The 20,334-nt window shown below is 31.3% G+C and overlaps 1 protein-coding gene across 7 annotated transcripts in view; it reads right to left on the bottom strand.

Annotated features, from left to right (window-relative positions):
- Window positions 1–20,334, bottom strand: part of PPFIA2 (PTPRF interacting protein alpha 2) — a 423,368-nt gene that overhangs the window by 147,237 nt on the left and 255,797 nt on the right. For 6 of the 7 annotated variants that reach the window (XM_006923790.2, XM_006923792.2, XM_006923795.2 and 3 more), the window contains one exon: window positions 14,790–14,864. The exons of the other annotated variant lie outside the window; for it this stretch is intronic. In XM_006923790.2, coding sequence (XP_006923852.1) covers window positions 14,790–14,864 — 75 coding nt within the window. The remainder of the gene's footprint in view (window positions 1–14,789; window positions 14,865–20,334) is intronic. 7 annotated transcript variants of the gene reach the window in all.

A 20,334-nucleotide genomic window follows, 5' to 3' on the forward strand; every position in this document is an offset into this window, starting at 1 on the left:
CATTTCAATGCTTGAAAAGTACTTGAGAAAATGTGCAAGGCAGAAACAATATCCATTAGTCATTCTTGCATATAAAAAAGCAAGCCAGGGCAATAAAAAGGATTTATCCATTTAGTTCCTTCCTTAGAAATAACAAAAGAAGCGCACTAAGCCCATTATTCTGAACAATTCCTTTAAAAGTAATCCATTTGCTTGGATTTTAATGATATTATTAATCATGTGTTATATTCTTTTGCATGGATTCCAATTTTATTTTTATGTGATTTTTAAATGTGTACATATTACAGAATGTCAGAATGGGTTGGGACCAAAACTTATGTAGTGTTTAGCCTTATTTTTATGGATAAAGAAAGTGAAGTTTATAGAGAATGAATGATAATAACACTTCCTGTCCCTCAAATTACCACCTTGTTAGTCACATTGTGGGACTCATACTCTATCTCTCTAGATTTCAGTTCAGTCATCTTTAAAAGGAGTTGGAAAGTATCATTGCTAAAAAGATCAACCTCAACATCAATAACAAGATTATTTTTTCAAGGATACCCTCTGCCATGCACAGTTTTAAGCACTTCGCATGTATTAACTCATTTAAACCTCACAATGACCTTGTAAGATAAGTTCTATTATTAGAATAGAGCTAATTGAGGCAAAGATAATATAAGAAAATTGCCTATAGACACAGAGCTAGCAAAAGGCAGAACAATTTAGGGAGAAATTAAATCTCTCTGGGTGGAGATTACTGCTCCTGTTTTCAGTGTTTGTTCTTTTCATTTCTTGTCCTCAGCCTTCTTTTCTCACCAAGGGCAGAACAAATTCACAACACCCAATTAAACATTCTATACAGAATTAGGGTTTTATATTTACCACTTTCCCTCCACTTGTCCATGCTGACTTCTAACTACTCCCTACTATCCATTTTTAATAGACTATTTCAAATTTGTTAGCTACTTCTTATTTATCTCACTGTAATCTGCAGTTTATAGGTTAGATGTTCTATGTTTATAATATATTTAGGTCAAGGTTTTTCTTCGCAGTTCAAAATCACTTGCATCAAAATCACCTATAATGCTAGTTAAAAATGTGGACTCTATTTAAATGAATCTGAATTTTAATTAACTTCCAGGTGACCCTTATACATCCTGCAGTTTGAGGACCAATGCATAAGAATTCTTCAAGGGCAGAGATGTTTCTCTTGTGGCTATATCAGAGGTAGAGGCAGCAGCCTAGTTAAAGGCTGCTTAAGGCCTGTGACAGACTCAGCCTCTAGGACATGACCTAAGTGATTTTCTAGTGCAGGGGGAATCAACTTCAGGCTGCCTATTTTTGTCAGGCCTGCAAGCTAAGAATGGTCTGTACATTTCTGAATGGTCAAAAAAAATTGAAAGGATTATACTTTGTGACACATAAAAATGATAAGAAATTTAATTTCCAGTGTCCATAAATTCATTTTTTTTGGAACATGGCCAAGCTCATTTCATTATGTTAGGTAGCTAGTCAGACATGAGTAACAAGGGAACAAAGGAATAGGAGCCAGCCCATATAATGCCCAAAGAGCACCCTGTTGGTAGTTAGAGAATCCCGCCTGCATCACCAGAGACAAAGGACAGGAGGGCCATAATCTATAGCAGGTTTAATCTGGCCATAGACACCTGTGCAAAAGGTACTACCCTAATCTGCCCACAATCTAAACCTCATTATACTGTCATTATAATACTATGTTTATGCCCAGAAGTTCATGAATCTAACTATCACAGACTGAATTCTGGTAAGCACATGCACTAGGCAAAGTGTTATACAGCAGCCAAGTGTCAATTGAAATGACCTCACATGCCAATCACCTAGGAATGCCTTTGGAACCACACATTGTGGCCCAAATATAATTCAAACATTCCAATTTCTGGGGGTAACAGCTGTCTTCACTGAAACCATGTTCTTCCTTTGAGCATGCTCTGTCTTTCTAAAATGTACTTTTAATAAATCTTTTCTAAATCTCATTGACCTGTGATTCTTTGCTGCGTTAATGAGGAAGAACAGAGGAAAAATGCTAATTACACTTCTGCACTATTATCCCCATTCCTGCCATTGGGGCAACAATGAAGTTCAAATCACCCCCAATGGTGACAATTTGTTTACGTAATTGTCTATGGTTGTTTTTACTCTACAATGGTAGAGCAGTTGTGACAGAGACCATATAGCCCATTGAGCCTAGAATATTTACCTGATAACCCCTTAGAGAAAAGCTTGCTGATCCCTGGTATAGTAGTTCATGTCCATCTCTTTTTTAAAAAACTGTTCAAATGGGCCCAGTGAAAGTCAGAACTATAGCTTTACTTCCTGATTTTTAGATTTAAGCTCTCTATTTACTTGAATGCTTTATTTTGAATTTCAGTTAAATTAGTAGAAACATAGGATAACATATCTGTAAATGCAATTACTTGATGAGTGAATGCAATTTTTCATATGCTCTTTGGTATACTTGCGTCTAAATAGGAATATTTTGGATGACATGACATTGGCTAATAATATTACAAAAGTAAGAACTAAGAGAACACAGAAAAAACTTTAAAAATAAGTATGGATTATATTTTCAATACTCTCTATCCATAGCTTTGTGTAATTTGTTTCATAGAATTCATTAGTACCTAAAATTATTTTTAAATTTATATTTTCTAATATAAGCTCTTTGAGAACTGGGATCATTTCTGATTTCGTTACTGGTATGTCTTCAAGGCCCAAAACTACTTCGTGCTGATTTGGGAGATAATACACAGTACTAATTAAGAGTATGAACTATGAAGTAGAATTCTGGTTCTACTACTTTTTGAAAGTGTGGACTTAAGTTATTCAACCTCTTTTTGCCTCAGTCTTCTCACTCTCTGTCTCCCTCTGGAAATGATGGCATTTGTAATACCAGTTTCAGAGGTTACTAATGTGAAGATAAAATGAATTAAAATGTATAAAACACTTAGAAGAGGGACTCTCATGTAGTTACTTTATAAGCGTTAGTTATTAATGTTGTTTTAATAAATGTTTGTTGAATAAATATCATTTTTGCCAAATATAAATAAGGTCTTAAATTATTATCCTTATACATATTTTCGATTAATCATTTTTCATGGTCTTCAATTTTTATTATTTAGGTTTTGTTACTTTTCACTTCTATTTACTGCTGGTATGGGAATGCTACTGATATTTATGTATATATTTTTGTATGATTTTATTAAATTCACTAATGAATTCTAAACATTATAATCTGTGTGTTCTAGATGCTACTTGTTACACTTTAATATCCATTCTCTCACTCTGTAGCAATAGAACTCCTGCATATGGCCACCTGAATAAAGATTATACTTGCTAGTCTCTTTTACATCTTAGAGTGATTGTGAGACCAAGTTTTGTTCAATGGAATTTTAGCAAAAATCATTTATGCTACTTCCTTACATTGTCTCTAAAAGTTATCCTTATATGTCTCTTCAATGCCTTCCATATCCTGCTGGCTAGAAGTGGTGACAACTATGGTGGCATTTCAACTCAAAGATAGAAGTTGTGTGTGTGTGTGCATGTGAGCGTGCATATTTTGGGCCAATAAAAACTCTATCGGTAAGGAAAGATAAAAGTAAGCTGCATAAATTTAAAACCAGCTGCATATTTTAGAAGCACTATATTGAGTTTATGCACAGATAAACTTAGTTATTTTGGTTGTTACACAGGAAGTATGTCTAAGATTATGTACTCTCCTGTGAAGTAATTCTGATATAAATGGAATGGACTTCTTTAAATTTCAAGGGGACATAACCCTTAGCAGTCAATTCAATAACCATTAAGGTTTCTGCCATCATGGTTAGAAGTATACAAAGGTAGTTGAGAACCTTGGTCTGAGCACCATGTTGGACTGCAGATTTTTCTAAGAGGTGGTCATGATGGACAGATGGAGCTTAATATTCTACTGCAAATAACTAGAAAGGCAAGGTGACTCAGGTTTGGATGTTAGCTCAGTTGAGTATGAGACATATGTCAGAGTCCCTTGGAGAACTAGCTATGATCTAAATGTCTAAAGCCATAAAATAAGACCAGAGTATAAATTGGTCCAAATATTTAGATCATCAGTGTCCTCCTATAGCAAATCCAGGACTTAGTCCTGCACTCATGGGGCCTCCACACTGAGCCTAAAATGGTCATCCCCTGAATATTGAATTTTATACCTGAAAAAATGTTTTGAGCATGTTAATTTTACTTTTAAAGAAAAATTTCTGGTAAAATTTAGTCATATTTTTCAAAACATCCATAAAACTTGCTCAATATATCTTATAGGATTTTTCTTTTTTATTTCCCAATTGTAGTTAGTGCTTTCAAATTGGAAAATAACATACTTGTTTTATCAATATATTATTAAATAAGGAGATATTCTCAACACTAAGTGTTAATTAAAAATTTTTCAATTAAGACAGAAAGGTAAGATGATTTTTACCTGTGCAGTTAAGAACTTGGCTTTTCCCAAAGAGAATTTAAACCTTTGCTTTTGGGAAGTAATCTGTATCATATCAGCTAGAAATATCTTTGCTTAGGAAGAGATCTGGCCATAGCGGATCTCAGTATTGGGCTGGCCATAGTTAATAGTCTTATTTTAGGGGCTGGTTAGGCCAGAAAGACCTACCATATGATTTAGGATGGTTTGTGTCTTGACCTGGAGGCTGATATTAACCACATGGACAAATAATTAATGATGCTTCTGTAATAAAACCTCAATAAAAAACTCTGGACACTCAAAACTTGGGTGAGCTTCCCAGGTTGGTAGTACTCTGCATATATTACCACATGTCAATTTTAGGAGGGTAATGCATCCTGAAGACAATGGAAGTTTAGTGTTTGAGACCCTCCCAGACTCTGCCCTATGTGTTGCATTCTTTGGCTAATTTTGATCTGTATCATTTCCCTGTAATAAGCCATAACTGTGAGTATACAGCTTTCAGTGAGTTCTGTGAGTACTTCTAGTAAATCATAGAACCTGAGTGTAGATTTGGGAACCCCTCAAACTTGCAGTTGGTGTCAGAAGTGAGGTCAGTGTTGTGAAGGATCATGCCCTCAGACTTTGAGTTGGCTCACTACTGGCCATGGTGTTATGGATTGAATGTTTCTGTCCCTCCAATGTGTTGATCGTGGAAGGTAGAGCCTTTGGGATATGTTTAATTCCAACTTAACATTTGGCAGTTTAAAAGCAGAATAATTTAACTAATTGATTTAATGTTTTATTAATTTAGTTAATACCTGTTTTAGCTCTGTCAATATAATGAAGCTATGAATCTTAAAATAATCCATAGAAATATAACAAATATGAAGATGTCATAATTAATTTAAATAACTTTTAGAAGGTAAACTGTTGATTTAGAAACAGAGTTTTCATGTCTAAAGAAATTTTGTTATTAAGAGAAAGGCCAGGCAGTCTAGTGGCTACTGTTAAATATTCAAATTTGGAGTCACATATCCTGGTTTTGGATTCCTGCTTGACTTGTGATAATATGCAAAACATTTCACTTAGTTCTTCTAAACCTCAGTTTCCTCATTTGAAAAATGCTACTAATAATTATACTTTTCTCATAAGTTAATTGTGATGATTAACTGAAAAACATGTGTGTGTGTTTGAGGGGGTATATAGTGCTCACCATGGTTCCAGGCATACAGTAATCTACCTCGCAAAAGGGCAGATCCTATTATTTTTACCAATTGCGTAAGTAAATTGCAAAGTCATTTATAAAATTCATGTAGTGCTACAGAATCTAAGAAACAAATGACATACAGTACTTATTTATACAATGAAAGGAAATTTAGTCCTAGGTATAAAATAATGTTATTTTGTTTATCATCAAGTTCAAGTTATTAACAGAAAAGAGTTTTTATCTACTCAACTAATAACTACCTGATGTTGGCCTTTGAGTGTAATAATAGCAATACAACTTTAGTACTTCAAGTTGACAACATTTTTTGTATATTATTTCATCCAAATATTATGAATTCTTTGAATGATAGGTCATTACAAAATTTATTAATCTTCTGTTTCACAGATGAAAAAACTGAGGTGGAGAGGGGTTTAATAAATTACCAAATGTTATATAATTAGTAATAGATAAAGGACTCATACTAGAATCTTTTGACTTCAAGTTAGATATTCTTTTTTTTTACTTTGTATCTTTCTTATAAAATTTCATTAAAATATATACCATTTAAATTCTTAAAAAGATAAGTAATCTTTCTCCTAAGAATGCTGTATCTAGTAAGCACATGGGTAAAATTAAATGGGTCAATTTATGATGTTTTTGATAAAAATATTAATACCAAGCTTGATCTTGCTATTAAGAGAAAGAGAATAAAAGCAGTTCATAATCTCCATGTGCAAAGATAAAACAACCATGTCTTCTATACCAAGCAAAATGAACCCTATGCTTTCATCAGAGGAGAGATTTATTCAAAACAGAAAAGAGAGTCTGAAATACTGCAAACAGATTTCATATGTCTATACACAATAGGAGACAATTTTAACCTATATTTTAAACAATTGCTTCACACAGGCCTTGGAAATAGTAAAAATAGTGAAAGTAGCAAACAGCAATTCCTTAAACTCTCTTTTCATTGTTGAGTTTTAACATAGTTGTCTTAAGACATCTTGATTTCCTTTTATTTGGAAAAGATTCTTTGTACTGGAATAGTACAATTATCAACAATAAAGAAGGCATTTTCTATTGATGATAACTTAGGTAATTTAGTTTCTACACTTATCTTTACAATGCAGTATCATCATAAAGGATAATCTAGAGGTATAATAAGGAATTGTAGGCATCTGTGAATAGCTGCCTGTTTGAGAATGCTGAAAATTTGAGTTTACCATTATAAAGCGAAAAAAGAATATCGTTCAACTATCATTAAACAGGAAGACTAGGTTCTCACTAAGGGGGTCCAATGGAAACTCGTAACAGTTTGCAGGTAAGCTAAGAATATCATCAGACAGTTTTATGTTATCTTCAAGAGATATAACTTTGGAGCTGCAAGGATGTCATTACCTTATGCAAATACTGTTATTAAACAAATACTATTTTCTGGTAAGTTCAGTCACGGTGACTTGCATCAAATGCTAATCAAACAAAAAACTTGTATTTGAATTTCTGTTAGAATGTTAATTAAAAGTTAGTCATAGAATTACTAATAATGAAAATGGTTTCATGTATTTACTAATGATTAAAATAAGCTAACTAGCTGAATTAGGATATGTAGTATGCATAAATATAAGGAAATTAGAAAGTCATAAGATTAATCATTTTTATAAAGGGAATGACAGACATAAAATATTAAACCTGCTTTTATTTTATAGAACTGGGAAAGATAGAATTTAAAGATGAGTAATTGACAAAGGCCTATCAAGATTAATAATATCTCTTTTAGAATTCTGAAATAATTTAATAACTTTAGATGAGTACTGCTATCAGTTACCCCAAGGCAAATTCCTTTAATAAGCACTGCCCAACAACTCTCTCACTTTCTGCATGATTTTCTGGATCATCTTCAGCTATTAAATTTATTTCTAACTATTAAAATATAGCTGAGTTACTTATGGATTTCAGGAGCTTCCTGATTTTTACCTCTATTAAGTTTTATGGAAACATTTCACCTCTGGATTTATTCCAAATGACCAAAGACATCTGAGACCATTTTAATTTCATATTTGTATCTCTTCCTCCTAAATTATGATGAATAACAGAACTTCATAGGTTTAGATAAGGAAATACTGTTGTAGAATTCTAATTGTTTCAATTGCTAAGTGCTGTGGAAACTGGTTTTGTTTAGTTTGCTAGGGTAACAGTGGGAACTTCCTCTGGGTCTACCATCCTACACTAAAATCGCCTTGCATAGTTTTACTGGCTCCTCACCATTTCCTACATTATCTTATTCTCAGTCTCCTTAAGCTGAAAAAAAGTAACTCTGTTCCACCTCCCTTAGCAGATAACTCTTGTTTCTTTGAGAAGACTCTCTAATAAAAGTCCTGTCTTCTTTCCTCTCCAAATCAAAATCCTCATTCATCTCTACACTACACATTCCATTCTTCTTCCTCCACTTCTCAGATGAAGTCGTTCTACTACTTGCAATTGATCTTGAAACCATGCTTACCCTCTACTGGGTTGCCCTACTTTGTTTTTTCCTTCTTTCTTTCCATTGGCTCTTCTTTGTTGCCAACATCTCATAAGAATATTACTCGACAGCTCTCATTTTAAAATTTCTAATTAACTCAAATTCTTTTCATCACAGCTATTCTCTTTCCATTACAATTTATAAAGGGGTCAAATATGTGGTGACAGAAAGGAATCTAATTATGGGCAGTGAACACACAATGCATATTGTATACCTGAAACTTATTGGATTTTGTTAACCAATGTCACCATAGTATAAAATAAATTAAAAAAACAAACAAACCTGTCTTTGCAAACATTTCCAGTGATCTCTTAATCATGAGTCTAATCACCTCATATTAGACATACCCTACATACCTTTGGGAAATATTTGACACTGCTGACAACTTTCAATCCCTACACTTAAAACTCTCTCTCTCTCTTTATTTCTTTATCACTATCATTTTTTTTTTCTTCAAAAACTCTTGACTTTCTTGAGTTTCACATCTCTCATTGCTCCTTTCTAGCCTCTTATTGGCTTTTTTGGGTAGGTTTCACCTTTGCCTGTATCTATTCATCTTTTCAACATTTTCATTCATTTCCATTGATACAACTGAGTACTAGTTTTTAACCCAACTCAAAAGATTGTTTTGATTATTAAATGGCATAATGCATTTAAAACAATGGCCATGGTCTATCCATGGTCCTATAAAGCCCCCCAAACATGTTTCCTCTACCTCTTCTCACTATCCTGATCCAGTTTATTTCTGAATGTGAATGGACTCTATTTCCCCAAGAAAGCTCTTTAACTTTTTTTAGGAAATTAGATTTCAGGGATAAAGCTGATTGTAGATGAAATACAATGAAATGTTAATTTCTTTAAGAAAATTCTAATTGAAAGTTAGTAAATTCAGTGGTTGGAATAAACAAACAAGATATGAAAAATGCAGTTCAGCCTACAACTAAATATGCCATTTCAAGTATAATGTAGAAAAGCTTTTAAAATAAGCACACCTGTGTATTCATTTTAAATTAGTCTGTCAATTGAATTTTTACTGTAGCTCCTGAATGATCTATTTATTCCTCTTTGCATGTCTTTTTATTGTACATAATTTGTCATTTCCAGTTTTAAGCAGTAACGGAAATACTCTGCAAGAAATACAGGCTATATTGTATTTTCTTTATCTAAGTAGTCTGGACTCACTTTTTTAGGATAATGGCCTGGAAAATGTATTCAATGTTAACAATAAATAACAACGTTCCTGTGTGGGGCAAAAAGTAACAGCAAACTTTGATTATATATATGCATATCCATATACATATGTATTTATAATATTGCTTTGGTTCTTTCATTTATATTTATGTTTTCCATTATTAAAAAACAGTACCTTAACTATCATATACATTTTTTACCTTTAACTTTTGGAGGTACCATTGGTCTGCAAAATTAAAAATATGATTATATCTCTTCCCTCCTTAAAAACTCTTTGTTGATTCACTATTGCCTACAGGAAGAAGTCCATGCTCTAGGTATCCCTAACTCAGATCTGCCTATCTGCAGCCTTGTCCCCTTCAGTACTCCTGCTTGCTTTCCTCTTCTTCTTCCAAGTCCATCTTGTAAGCTCTTTATAGTCACCCTTGAGATTCTTGGTAATTTTTTTTTCTCCAGAAAGTTTTTAAAAATATTTTTTCAGCTCTATTGAAATACAAGTGACAAATAATATTGTGTAAGTTTAAGATGTAAAATGAGGTGACTTGATATATGTATATATTTTGAAAGGATTATCACAGTGTTAGTTAACACATCCTTCACCTCACATAGTTACTTTTTCTTTTTTTCTGTTTTGGTGGTGAGAACATTTAAGATCTATTCTCATGGCAAAATTTAAGTATAAGACACAATATTGTTAGCTCTGTTCACTGTGCTATACATTAGATCCCCTAATAAGAGCCTTTAATCTTATTCATCTTGTAACTGATAGTTTGCATCCTTTGATCTGGATCGTATTTCCCCATTTCCCTCAACTCCTCAGCCCCTGGCAACCACTAGTCTACTCTGTGTCTATGAATCTGACATTTTTACATTCTATATATAAGTGAGGTCATACAGTATTCGTCTTTCTCTGTCTGTCTTATTTCATTTAGTGTAAGTTCCTCAAGATTCATCCATGTTGTTGCAAATAGTATGATCTCTTTTGGAAGATTTTTTTAACACCAGCTGTTTTTCCTCATTCATGCCCATACAATTAATTACTCTCTTTTGTAATACTATTAAACCTTATACCTACTTTCATTTTCACATTAGTGATAATGTTTATAATTACATTTTTGTGGTAAAATGTACCTAACATAAAATTTAACATTTTAACTATTTTTATGTATACAGTTCAGTGATGTTTACATTGTTATGGAAACATCACTTTCATCTTCAGAACTTTTTTCATCTTCCTGAACTGAAACTCCACTCCCATTAAATACTAACTCTCCTTTATAATTACTTTCTACCATGTCTATCTCCCATACTAGATGGCAAAGAACTATTGGTTTATTAGTATGAGTTTTATTATTATATGTTTATATTCAGTACTTAATACAATGACTGACAAACAAAATATACATAATAAAATATTTGTTAAATTAAAGTGTCATGATGAAAATTACAGATTAATTTGCCAGCCAGCCATATCAGATTATGTCAGCTTTGAAGCTTTATTCCCATCTAGCCTAACACTTTACAAAAAGAAAACAAAAATAGAATATACTCTCAGTGGTGTTCAGTTCACCATAAACAAACAAACAAACAAACAACAACAACAACAACAAAAAATTATACCTTCACTGCTTTCTCATTTTATAAAGTATGAATTCTGATTTTGAACATGGCATTCAGGGCCCTCTAAAATCAACCTCTCCCCTCTTCACATCTACACCTTTTCACACCCTGATTCTTACCAATGCAACATCAGCCATTATTCCTGAAACAATTAATTTCAGGTTTTCTTAATCATACTGTCTGCTCAATCTGAAATGTTTTCCCCCAGTTTTGAAGTCAAATCATAGTTTTCCTTCAAGGGTGAAGACTTCTCTAATCCTTTGTTTCAGAATAAATATGCTTCTCCTCTCTGCTCTTGTGTATTTTGGTTGGGCCTCTATTTTGCATTTATTTAGTTTTGCACTACATTGCGATTCACTTGTCTTTATATGTTCATCTCCATCGGTTGAGAGCAAATTACATAAAAATTTACATAAAGTTTCATTTATCATTTTATTTTTTCCTACTCCTCCTGTCAGATACTCACAGAATTTTCTGCATATGGTAGTTACTCAATAATTATATTTTGAAAGAACACACATTTTATTCATTTGATGCATATGATTAATGTATTACTCTTTATTGAGCTTGACTAAGGTTGTTCAAATTCTCTATTAAGGGAACAGCCAAGGAACAATGTGCAAACACTGGTCAGAACAAACTCTATGCAATAAAATTTGACAAGTATATATTGATCACAAGGTTCATATCACTGTACTGAGTGAGATAAATACAAATGAGCAAGATGCAGTCCATTTTCTCAGGAACTAACAACCTAGGCTTAAGCAGGTATATAATTAACCCTAAAACTTGTTGAAAAGTCATAATAAATGCTGAAGCAATAAGCTCTAGCAACTTAAACTAAGGAGCAATGACTGTTGGCAAGAAATCATTAAATAGCTCATTAAAATTATGGTGATGTCTGAACTTTAGTTTAAATGGGGAAGTATAATTTCAGTGGGTGAATTGGAGTTGTGGAGGCATTCCAAGAGAAACATTAGCATAAATAAGATTTAGAGGCAAGAAAAATGTTGGCTGCTTTCAAAAATAATGAATCCTATAATTTAACAGGAACTTAGAAATGACTCAGTGAGGGCTAGTAGGAGTTAAAGCTGGATTTGTAGGTTAAGACTGAAGAGGTTCTCAGTGGTATATTATAGGTCCATGTAATATATATCATTATATATGTATTAATAGAGTATATTATTTACGTTATTAATATTTTACTCTCTAAGCTTACTATATGAACTCAGGAAACAAATAGATTTGAATTATAAAGGACGCTTGTAAATACACTGTAATTTTAATTTAAAGTCTGAAGTATCAAATGAAAATTTCCCCAACCCCTGACTCATTTAGCCACATGCAGAAATTTTGTAACTGATTATTTTTGTCTATCTTATATAATTTTATTTGACTCTTAAGAATGTATTCTTAAATAACTTTCTCTTTTTTTAATAAAAATTTTCTCTTTATTTCTAAAATATCTTCTTCAATTACTTCCTCTAATATTCAAATTTCATTGAGTTCCCCTTGTTAAAGCTGCCAATAGTATGGATTTTTCTAAACTGATTTGTCAGGTTTCTAAATGTATCTTGTTATTATCAATAAATGATGGTTTACTTACAAAATTTTTTTGTACCTATTACTGTTACTATAGAGAATCAAGAACTCAAATTGTAGGTGTCTTCTGATGTTATTTTTAGTATTTCATTATAAATTGCATTATGAAGTAAAAGCTGACTTTTTCTATTTACTTTCTTTAAAAATCACTAATTATTTATAAACAATTTATTATTAGAAAATTAAGGTACCTTTTAATTTAGTTAGTTTTTAACTGGATCTGTGCCAGTTAGTTTTTAACTGGATGTGTACCTAAGTAGGAATTCAGGTCAGGCTCCATGGAAATTAATTACAATCAACAACAGCAAATACATTGAAGTTAATAATGAGTGCACAATTACTTTTCTCTTATTTATATAAATCATTTAAAACAAAACAAAAGCACTCAGAAAGGCTGCGATATTTTGAGAGTCATTTTAATGATTAAAATGTATTTAATCTACGTGCAAGCAATCAAATGTACCATATTGCCTACAAGAGACTACAGTAATATTTGAGGGCTAAAACTGTAATAAAGACAATGGTCAAAAATTGTTTCTCCACTTTTGTTCTCAAGTGCTGATATCCCATGTTATCTGTAATTGAACTATTCAGTTGCCATTTCTGGAGCAAATTTTCAGAACTTCACCTGTATATATGGAACATTTTTATTTCAGCGTTAATACTTCAGCCAAGTGGTCTCATTATACCTTTGTTTATGACAAATAGAAATTTTATTACTGCAATACTAAGCAAGGCTTTCATATTAGTGGTCCCAAACCTTTTTTTGCTTGTACTTATCAATAAACTATTTTGAGGGATTTACTGAAAATAAATGTAAACATACATGATAATCAAAGTTAACAATGATAAAATACAAAATGAATAAACATTTAAAATTTTCTTCTTGAACACTCAGTAATAAGCAGTCACTTTATAGATAATTTTATATATTCTGTCTCATAAAGGGACTGGGTTTTTTTCTTGTCAGTACCTATTATCTTAGAGTTTCTTTTCTTCTACAGTGACTGGGAGGTACCAATCTTTTACTTTTTATTTTTTAGAAACATCAAGTTTGCTAAACTGATCTGGTTACCAAAAAGCTTTCTCTCTACATCTTTTTCAAACGATTATGCCACTATTTATGCTTTTAATACTACTAGCCTTTAATTAATGGAATTCGTTCTTCCTGTAGTTAAAAGTCTATTATTTCTAAAGCTTAAATTGTTAAATCTGAAACAAAGAAAAGCATATATAAACTACTCAATCGCCCTCGCTTATTTTAAAGAATGAGGATCTTGTACTGGATAAGAATTTTAGCCTGGTTTGAAAATGTGTATATTTTTTGTGTGTGTGTAATGCAAATGTAAATATTATTTTGTTAAGAATACCTTGATAATACATAATTAATTGCATTAACTTTCTACTTCTTTAATTATTTAAAAGTAGGAAGATTTTGCTAAATTATTTTAGTTTGTCTACTATTGGTAATAAAAATATTTATACTACTGAAATAAGCTTCTTCCAAAGAATTTGCTTTGTAAATAAAATGTGTATATGTGTGTGTGTGTGGAAGAGAGAGAGAGAGAGATAGGGCTATTTTAGTGGCCTACACAGATTAAATTTGTTGTGTACATTTATATATATTTTTAATATATATTTTAATGACCCAAGTTCATTTGTACACTAACCAAAAGAAGTAAAATCTTCTAAAGAAAAACAACTTTTTAAAACTCAGAGATAATTATAAAATACTTTCTTAGCATCATGAATGACAGTAATATAAATGGATTCAATGATGCCACTAAACACGGGCACAATGCTTTTAGAAGATAACAGTAAGGACCTGAGGGGAAATATATTTATATCACCAAGGAATGAACTTGATTTGTAACATTTTTAAGTTTAACAGATATTTTGCATGTTTTCCAATTTCGGAGCTGTGTTTTACTTCTCAAAATGACTGGCATTCTGACTGTAGTCTTTCTAAATCCCCATCTCACTAGCTCTTGATAATTTTCCTTTCATCTCTTAGTGGCAGATCTGAATGACCAGAAATGAGAAGACATAACTCTGGCAACTAGTTTCAACAGGCCTCGTTCAGTGGCATATACAGAATGTAATTTATTTTTCTGACAGTTTTAATAAAAGTGACGTGAAACACAAGGGATATAATGTTAGCGATATTGCACCTCAAAAGAGGAGAAAGTTTGGTATGTTACCTCCTGATTAGCAGCAGCTAGTTCTTCTTCCAGTGCAGAGACTCTTTCTAAAGAAACCCTCAGTCGCTCCCTTACCTAGAAGAAAAATCAAAATATGTGCCGTAATGTACATCCCATACACGTTAAACTGTGCTGAATCTATCATTAGCATTATCAGAGACAGTCACATTTGGCTATTATTAAAGTATTTATAGCACCAAGTGCTCAGGAATACTATGAATACATTTTCACCTCATAATGTCACTGTATCAAGGGATTTCCTTGTAATCATGTCGTTTTAGTGTTTCAATGATAGATTTTCCAGTGAGGTTGGAGATCGACCCGTCTTGTTCTCAATTTTGATGCATTGTAAGTGGAGGCAAAGTTCAAAAGTATATTATGAATTCATCTGAAAAATAGTCACCGATTAAGCATAAGACATAGGCAAAAAACTTAGTCTCTATTTTTAAAAAATAATAAATAAGTTTTCATTTGGCATTTACTACCTAAGTTCAAAAATTATTTGTCTAAAAGCAAAGGATTTTTAGAATTTGAAAAATGTTGTTCACTGCTCACGCTTTTTTATTAATTAGAGGTCTATATTGTTCATGAGGGATTGGAAACTCTTTAATTACTCTAGAATTTCTAACTAGCTTCCAGACATCAAAGGTTAAATCATTATATTTTATAGAACAAAGGACTCTGTAAATATTCAGTTTGAAAATAATTATAATTTGCAAATGTTTCATACATAAAAGAAACTCAAAATGTTTTTTTTATTTTTGTCTTCTTAAAACTTATAAAATTGTTATGTTTGTTACATATTTGGATCAACAAGTATGCTGTATATTACACTGATCTAAAAAGATAAATATGTTTACCATGTAAAAAATATTACATTTATGAAAAAATTCAGAGAAATAAATTTGACTGAATTAAAATGAATTACTATAGCAGCTTAATTTTCCTTGGGAAAAAAAATCATTAAAATTTATAGCTTCAATGCAATTTATAATGAGTTTTTGAGCATTTATGAATTAACACAGATTTTTCCATAGAAATATTATAGTATTTGTGTAGTGAATATTTATTTTAATATACAATTATATTTTTATAAACTTTAATTTTATTAATTTGTTGATAATGTATTTTAATGAATGGTATTTTTATTTTTTGTAGTAAGATTTAACTAGAAACATACATTAAGTATATAAAATATACAAAAGCATATGTAACAATTTTGGAGTTAGAGTTATAACAGTATGTTCCAATTAGCAAACAAACAAAAAGCACTAATGTTTTATTAATCTAAAATCTAATTTAAAATTTTTAAAAGACGATCATATTTTTGTACTGTATAATGATATCTGGTATATATTCAGGTGACTGGCTGCACTTAACTCCTGAAATACATCTTGAATAATAAATAAGTATTTGAGTGGAGTTTCATATTAATTATATTTTATTATGCTCAAATTCTCTGAAAATTAATAATTATATGTACATAAATGGACATTTAATTTCAAAGACATTTGATTACACAGAATCTTTCATGCTACCTAGGTGTGCTAGATAGACTTTCAAGTACCAGTACTGTTAGACAAATATCTAATTGTTCATAAAAATGCATAAAACTAATGCAGATTAATAACTGAAAAAGAGCTACTTGGAAAGAATTCTTTGATGATTTGACTAGGGGAATACTTTTTATGAACATCTTGAATAGTTGCAAAAGAAACAAATATCCCAAAGGCATGAAAATGAGGAGGACTGCTTATATGTGGAATGCAGATAACAATAAAAATCTTAGTAGATGTGCTTGGTATTTAACAGGTATGATTGTAAAGTTTTATGTCGACTTCCTAAAATACCAACTATAAAAAATAGGTGTTCTGATAAAGGTCTAGAAATCCTAGTTGAGAACAGCAATATGAAATGGTCTAAATATAAGTTAGTGATCTCACACAACACAACACTGATCAGATTACATTTACACTGCTGCGAAGAGGTTAAAGTACCATATTTTAAAAGATATATTAACACACTGGAATGTTTCTAAAAGAGTCATTCAAGTCACATAAGGAATAGCTGAAACCAGGCTATCTTGTAGGTTAAAATATCTTCCTGACTTTCTTTGCTCAACTAAAAATCATAGAAACTGTTTCAAACTGTTTCCTATTTACCACAAGTTAAAAATTTATATTCTCATTATATTGAGCTTTCAATGATATGAAAATAGAATCACCCCTCGATAAATTTAGAACAGCATTTACAACTTGAGATTTTATTAACTACAAAGTAATAAATCTGAAGCTGTCATTATAAGAAAATAAAAACAATGTCTGAATATATTTTGAATTAATGTTATAAATGTAAAAATTAGTAATATAAATATCAATACATTATGATATGAATGTTTTATACACATTTATATAAAGAAAAAAGGGGTAGGATCCAAAGGGGTAATTTTTCTAGGGTATAAAGAATCCTAACATTTTACCTGTGTGCATAGATGGAACTCCACTGATAGAAAAAAAAAAAATAATATCTCTGACAAGGCTTTTAGGTTTTTGCTCTGCTCTGAGCATAGCATTAGCAGAATGCCATAATTATCTTTATTTTTCTTGTTGGATTTGGTGTTCTTTTTTTCCTCCTAAATATAAGTACATAGTTGACAGCCTTAGCTCTATACTTAACTTTTTAAATATTTTTACTATTTAACCATGTTTAATTAATCTATTTTTGCATAGTCTTTAAGTTATGATATGTTGATTACTTATTTATGGAGCTACAATGTTACCCCAAAATATATTAGTTATGTATATCTACAATATTTGATTTTTAATTTTATCTGCTACATTTATTTTCTTCATAATGGTATAAAAATAAAGAGAAAGATTTTTTTTTTCTTTCTCAAAAGATGGTTTAAAGTCACAAAAATTTTACTCCTGGAAATTAAAATAAGTCCCTAAAATGACAAATATGTTTCAGGATGAAAGGAACTTTGATGGGAGAAGCATACATTTAAAATGAAATTAAGCCATGGCAAGGTTTCATTTTGGAATTATCAATCTTGCAACAAAAAACATTGTGAGGAAATCTTTGTAGAAGTTCAAATCCAGTTTTAACATTGTGGTATTAGATCATGGAAATAACTGTGGAGTGCATGTATATTTAATATTTTATGATATTTTCCATACATATTAAATAGGTACTCTTTTAAAAAATAGTCGCTGAGTGATTGCAAAACACATTTATATTTTTAATTTCTTCTAGCCCATGGAATTGGTGAACCTGTTGGAGAGTGATGTCAAAAGTATTGTTGGTCTTAGCTAATTGTGAAAATTCTACCCTACGATCAGTAGATGTATAAATGAGCATATGAAGACTGCCAGTCATTATAATTGTCCATAGTCATGATCAATTTTTTATACTTTTTTTTACATCTTCATGTAAATCCTGTATGATAAAGTTGGTAGTTTCTTGTGCTCAAGATATGGTTAATTGCACCTTTATTTGATCTTTTCAATATTTTAATATAATATCCATTGCACTTAAATTAGAATATTGTAACTACTAGTTTATGTGTCTGTCTCCCCACCCCTTCTTGCCCCCACGAGGAGCTGTGAGATATTCTTAGGGAAATTGTCCATAAAGATGCTTAGGGCCATATTAATCCCTCAATAATTAAATGAAATACTATTTAGAACAAGCATGAAACCAATAGCGATAATAACATATTCATGTAGTTTGAAAGTTTTGTCAAACGCTAAAACTTATTCATATTAATAATATATTAATATTACATTCACTGAGCATTTGCCATATGCTGAGCACTGGCTGAGAGCTTTGCATGTTGATCACACCTAATCTTCATGACAACTCTGTGAGGTAGGTACTATTATTCTCTCCTCATTCAAAATAAGAGGAAACAGCTGCTTAGAGAAGCCACTCTGTCTAACTCCAGAACCCAACATCATAACATTTTTCCTTTAGGCTGTTTAGCATTACTTTGTTGATAATCAGTTCAGTTGCCCCTGAACTTGCCAAGGTCCAAGGCACTTCTGGTGAGTTGTTAAATCCTATTATAGTTCCTGGGCCTATAGTATAAAATACTTCATTTAATTATGCTAAATTCACTGACCTGACAGTAAATTATTTCTACATTCTAAGTTGTACAACAACCATTTTCTTCTTAAAAGTACTCATACCCATCAGGTTATTTGTCTTAAACACTGTTTATTGCTTTCTATTAATTCTTTCATAAAAGCATGTCTCACTTAAATGATGTGGAGTGTTTCTAGGGAGTATCCAAACCAATTATTCTCAAGTACCTTTATTCGAATCATGTTAAATTTTCTCTGAACAGGCCATGCTTTTCTTATAGCTCTGTTATTTTACATGTTGGTCATAGTATTTAGAGTATCTTTATTTCTCTGCATTAAACACCCTAACTTTTTTAATACCCAGATCAAATGTCATCCCCTCTGTGAAGACATTCTTGACTTGTCACTTTTTCAAGCAGAATAAGTCACAACACTTCTATGACTCCATATTGCTATGTACACATCTCTTAGTATTGCCCGTTACTAACATGTGACTCTCTGGCACTAATTATAAATTCCTCAGTTGTAAGAATGTATTATTTATCTTTGTGTGTTAAATACCTGCCAAAGAGTCTGAACCATAATAGATATTCTCTAAAGTCTTACAAATTCTTAACAATGTACTTTTATAATAAGAAAATATAATATTGAACATTAATTATATTAAATGATTTGATAAGTAATATTCATTGATATTATATTTATTAGAGCTCTTCATATAATTCCCATTCCTGTTTTATTCAACATTATTCATAAAATTGTTGCCTCTTATAGCTAAAATGAAAAATTAAATATACTTTCTTTTTAATAATCTAGACATAATAATAGTTATCATTATGTATACACTCCACATAATCTCCTGCTCAAAGAACATCTGAAAACCAACGATAAAAATATATATGTATATAAATATTACATGGAGCAAAAGTGTCTCCATGTCAAAACCTGGATATAACTGCTAATAATCCCTAGTTTGAATTTTAATGCTCAGAACTTGTCAAAAACTTTACAATGAGTGCCCTAATTCCCACTCTACAAAATCCTAAAGGTTCATTAATTTTAAAAGGTTTATTCTTTGAAATTTCAAAAAACTGAAACCATGTCATAAGCCTTACTGATCTCCAAAGGATATAATCATCACTTTGGCTTATTTATGTCACTGGAATTTATTTGAGTAACAGCTAAGAGACACAGCTACTTTTAAAAAGACCTAAAGCAGGTTTTTCCACTAAAAATGTATATTCGGAACTAAGATATTAGAGACTTAAAACAAATTGGTATGCTTCTAATATAAACCTCTAAAGGTTAAAGAACATCCAATTTATACCTCAAGATATGCTTAACTGCCAATTAGTTGTTTACAGTGTTGGCATCTATATACACGCATTTCAGAGAGGGGTGAGGCAGGAAAAAATTAGAGAGAAAGAGAGAGAAGCGGGGAGAGAGAGAGAGAGAGGGAG

The sequence above is a fragment of the Pteropus alecto genome, unplaced genomic scaffold, assembly GCF_000325575.1.
Source record: "Pteropus alecto unplaced genomic scaffold, ASM32557v1 scaffold76, whole genome shotgun sequence".
Lineage (NCBI taxonomy): Eukaryota > Metazoa > Chordata > Mammalia > Chiroptera > Pteropodidae > Pteropus > Pteropus alecto.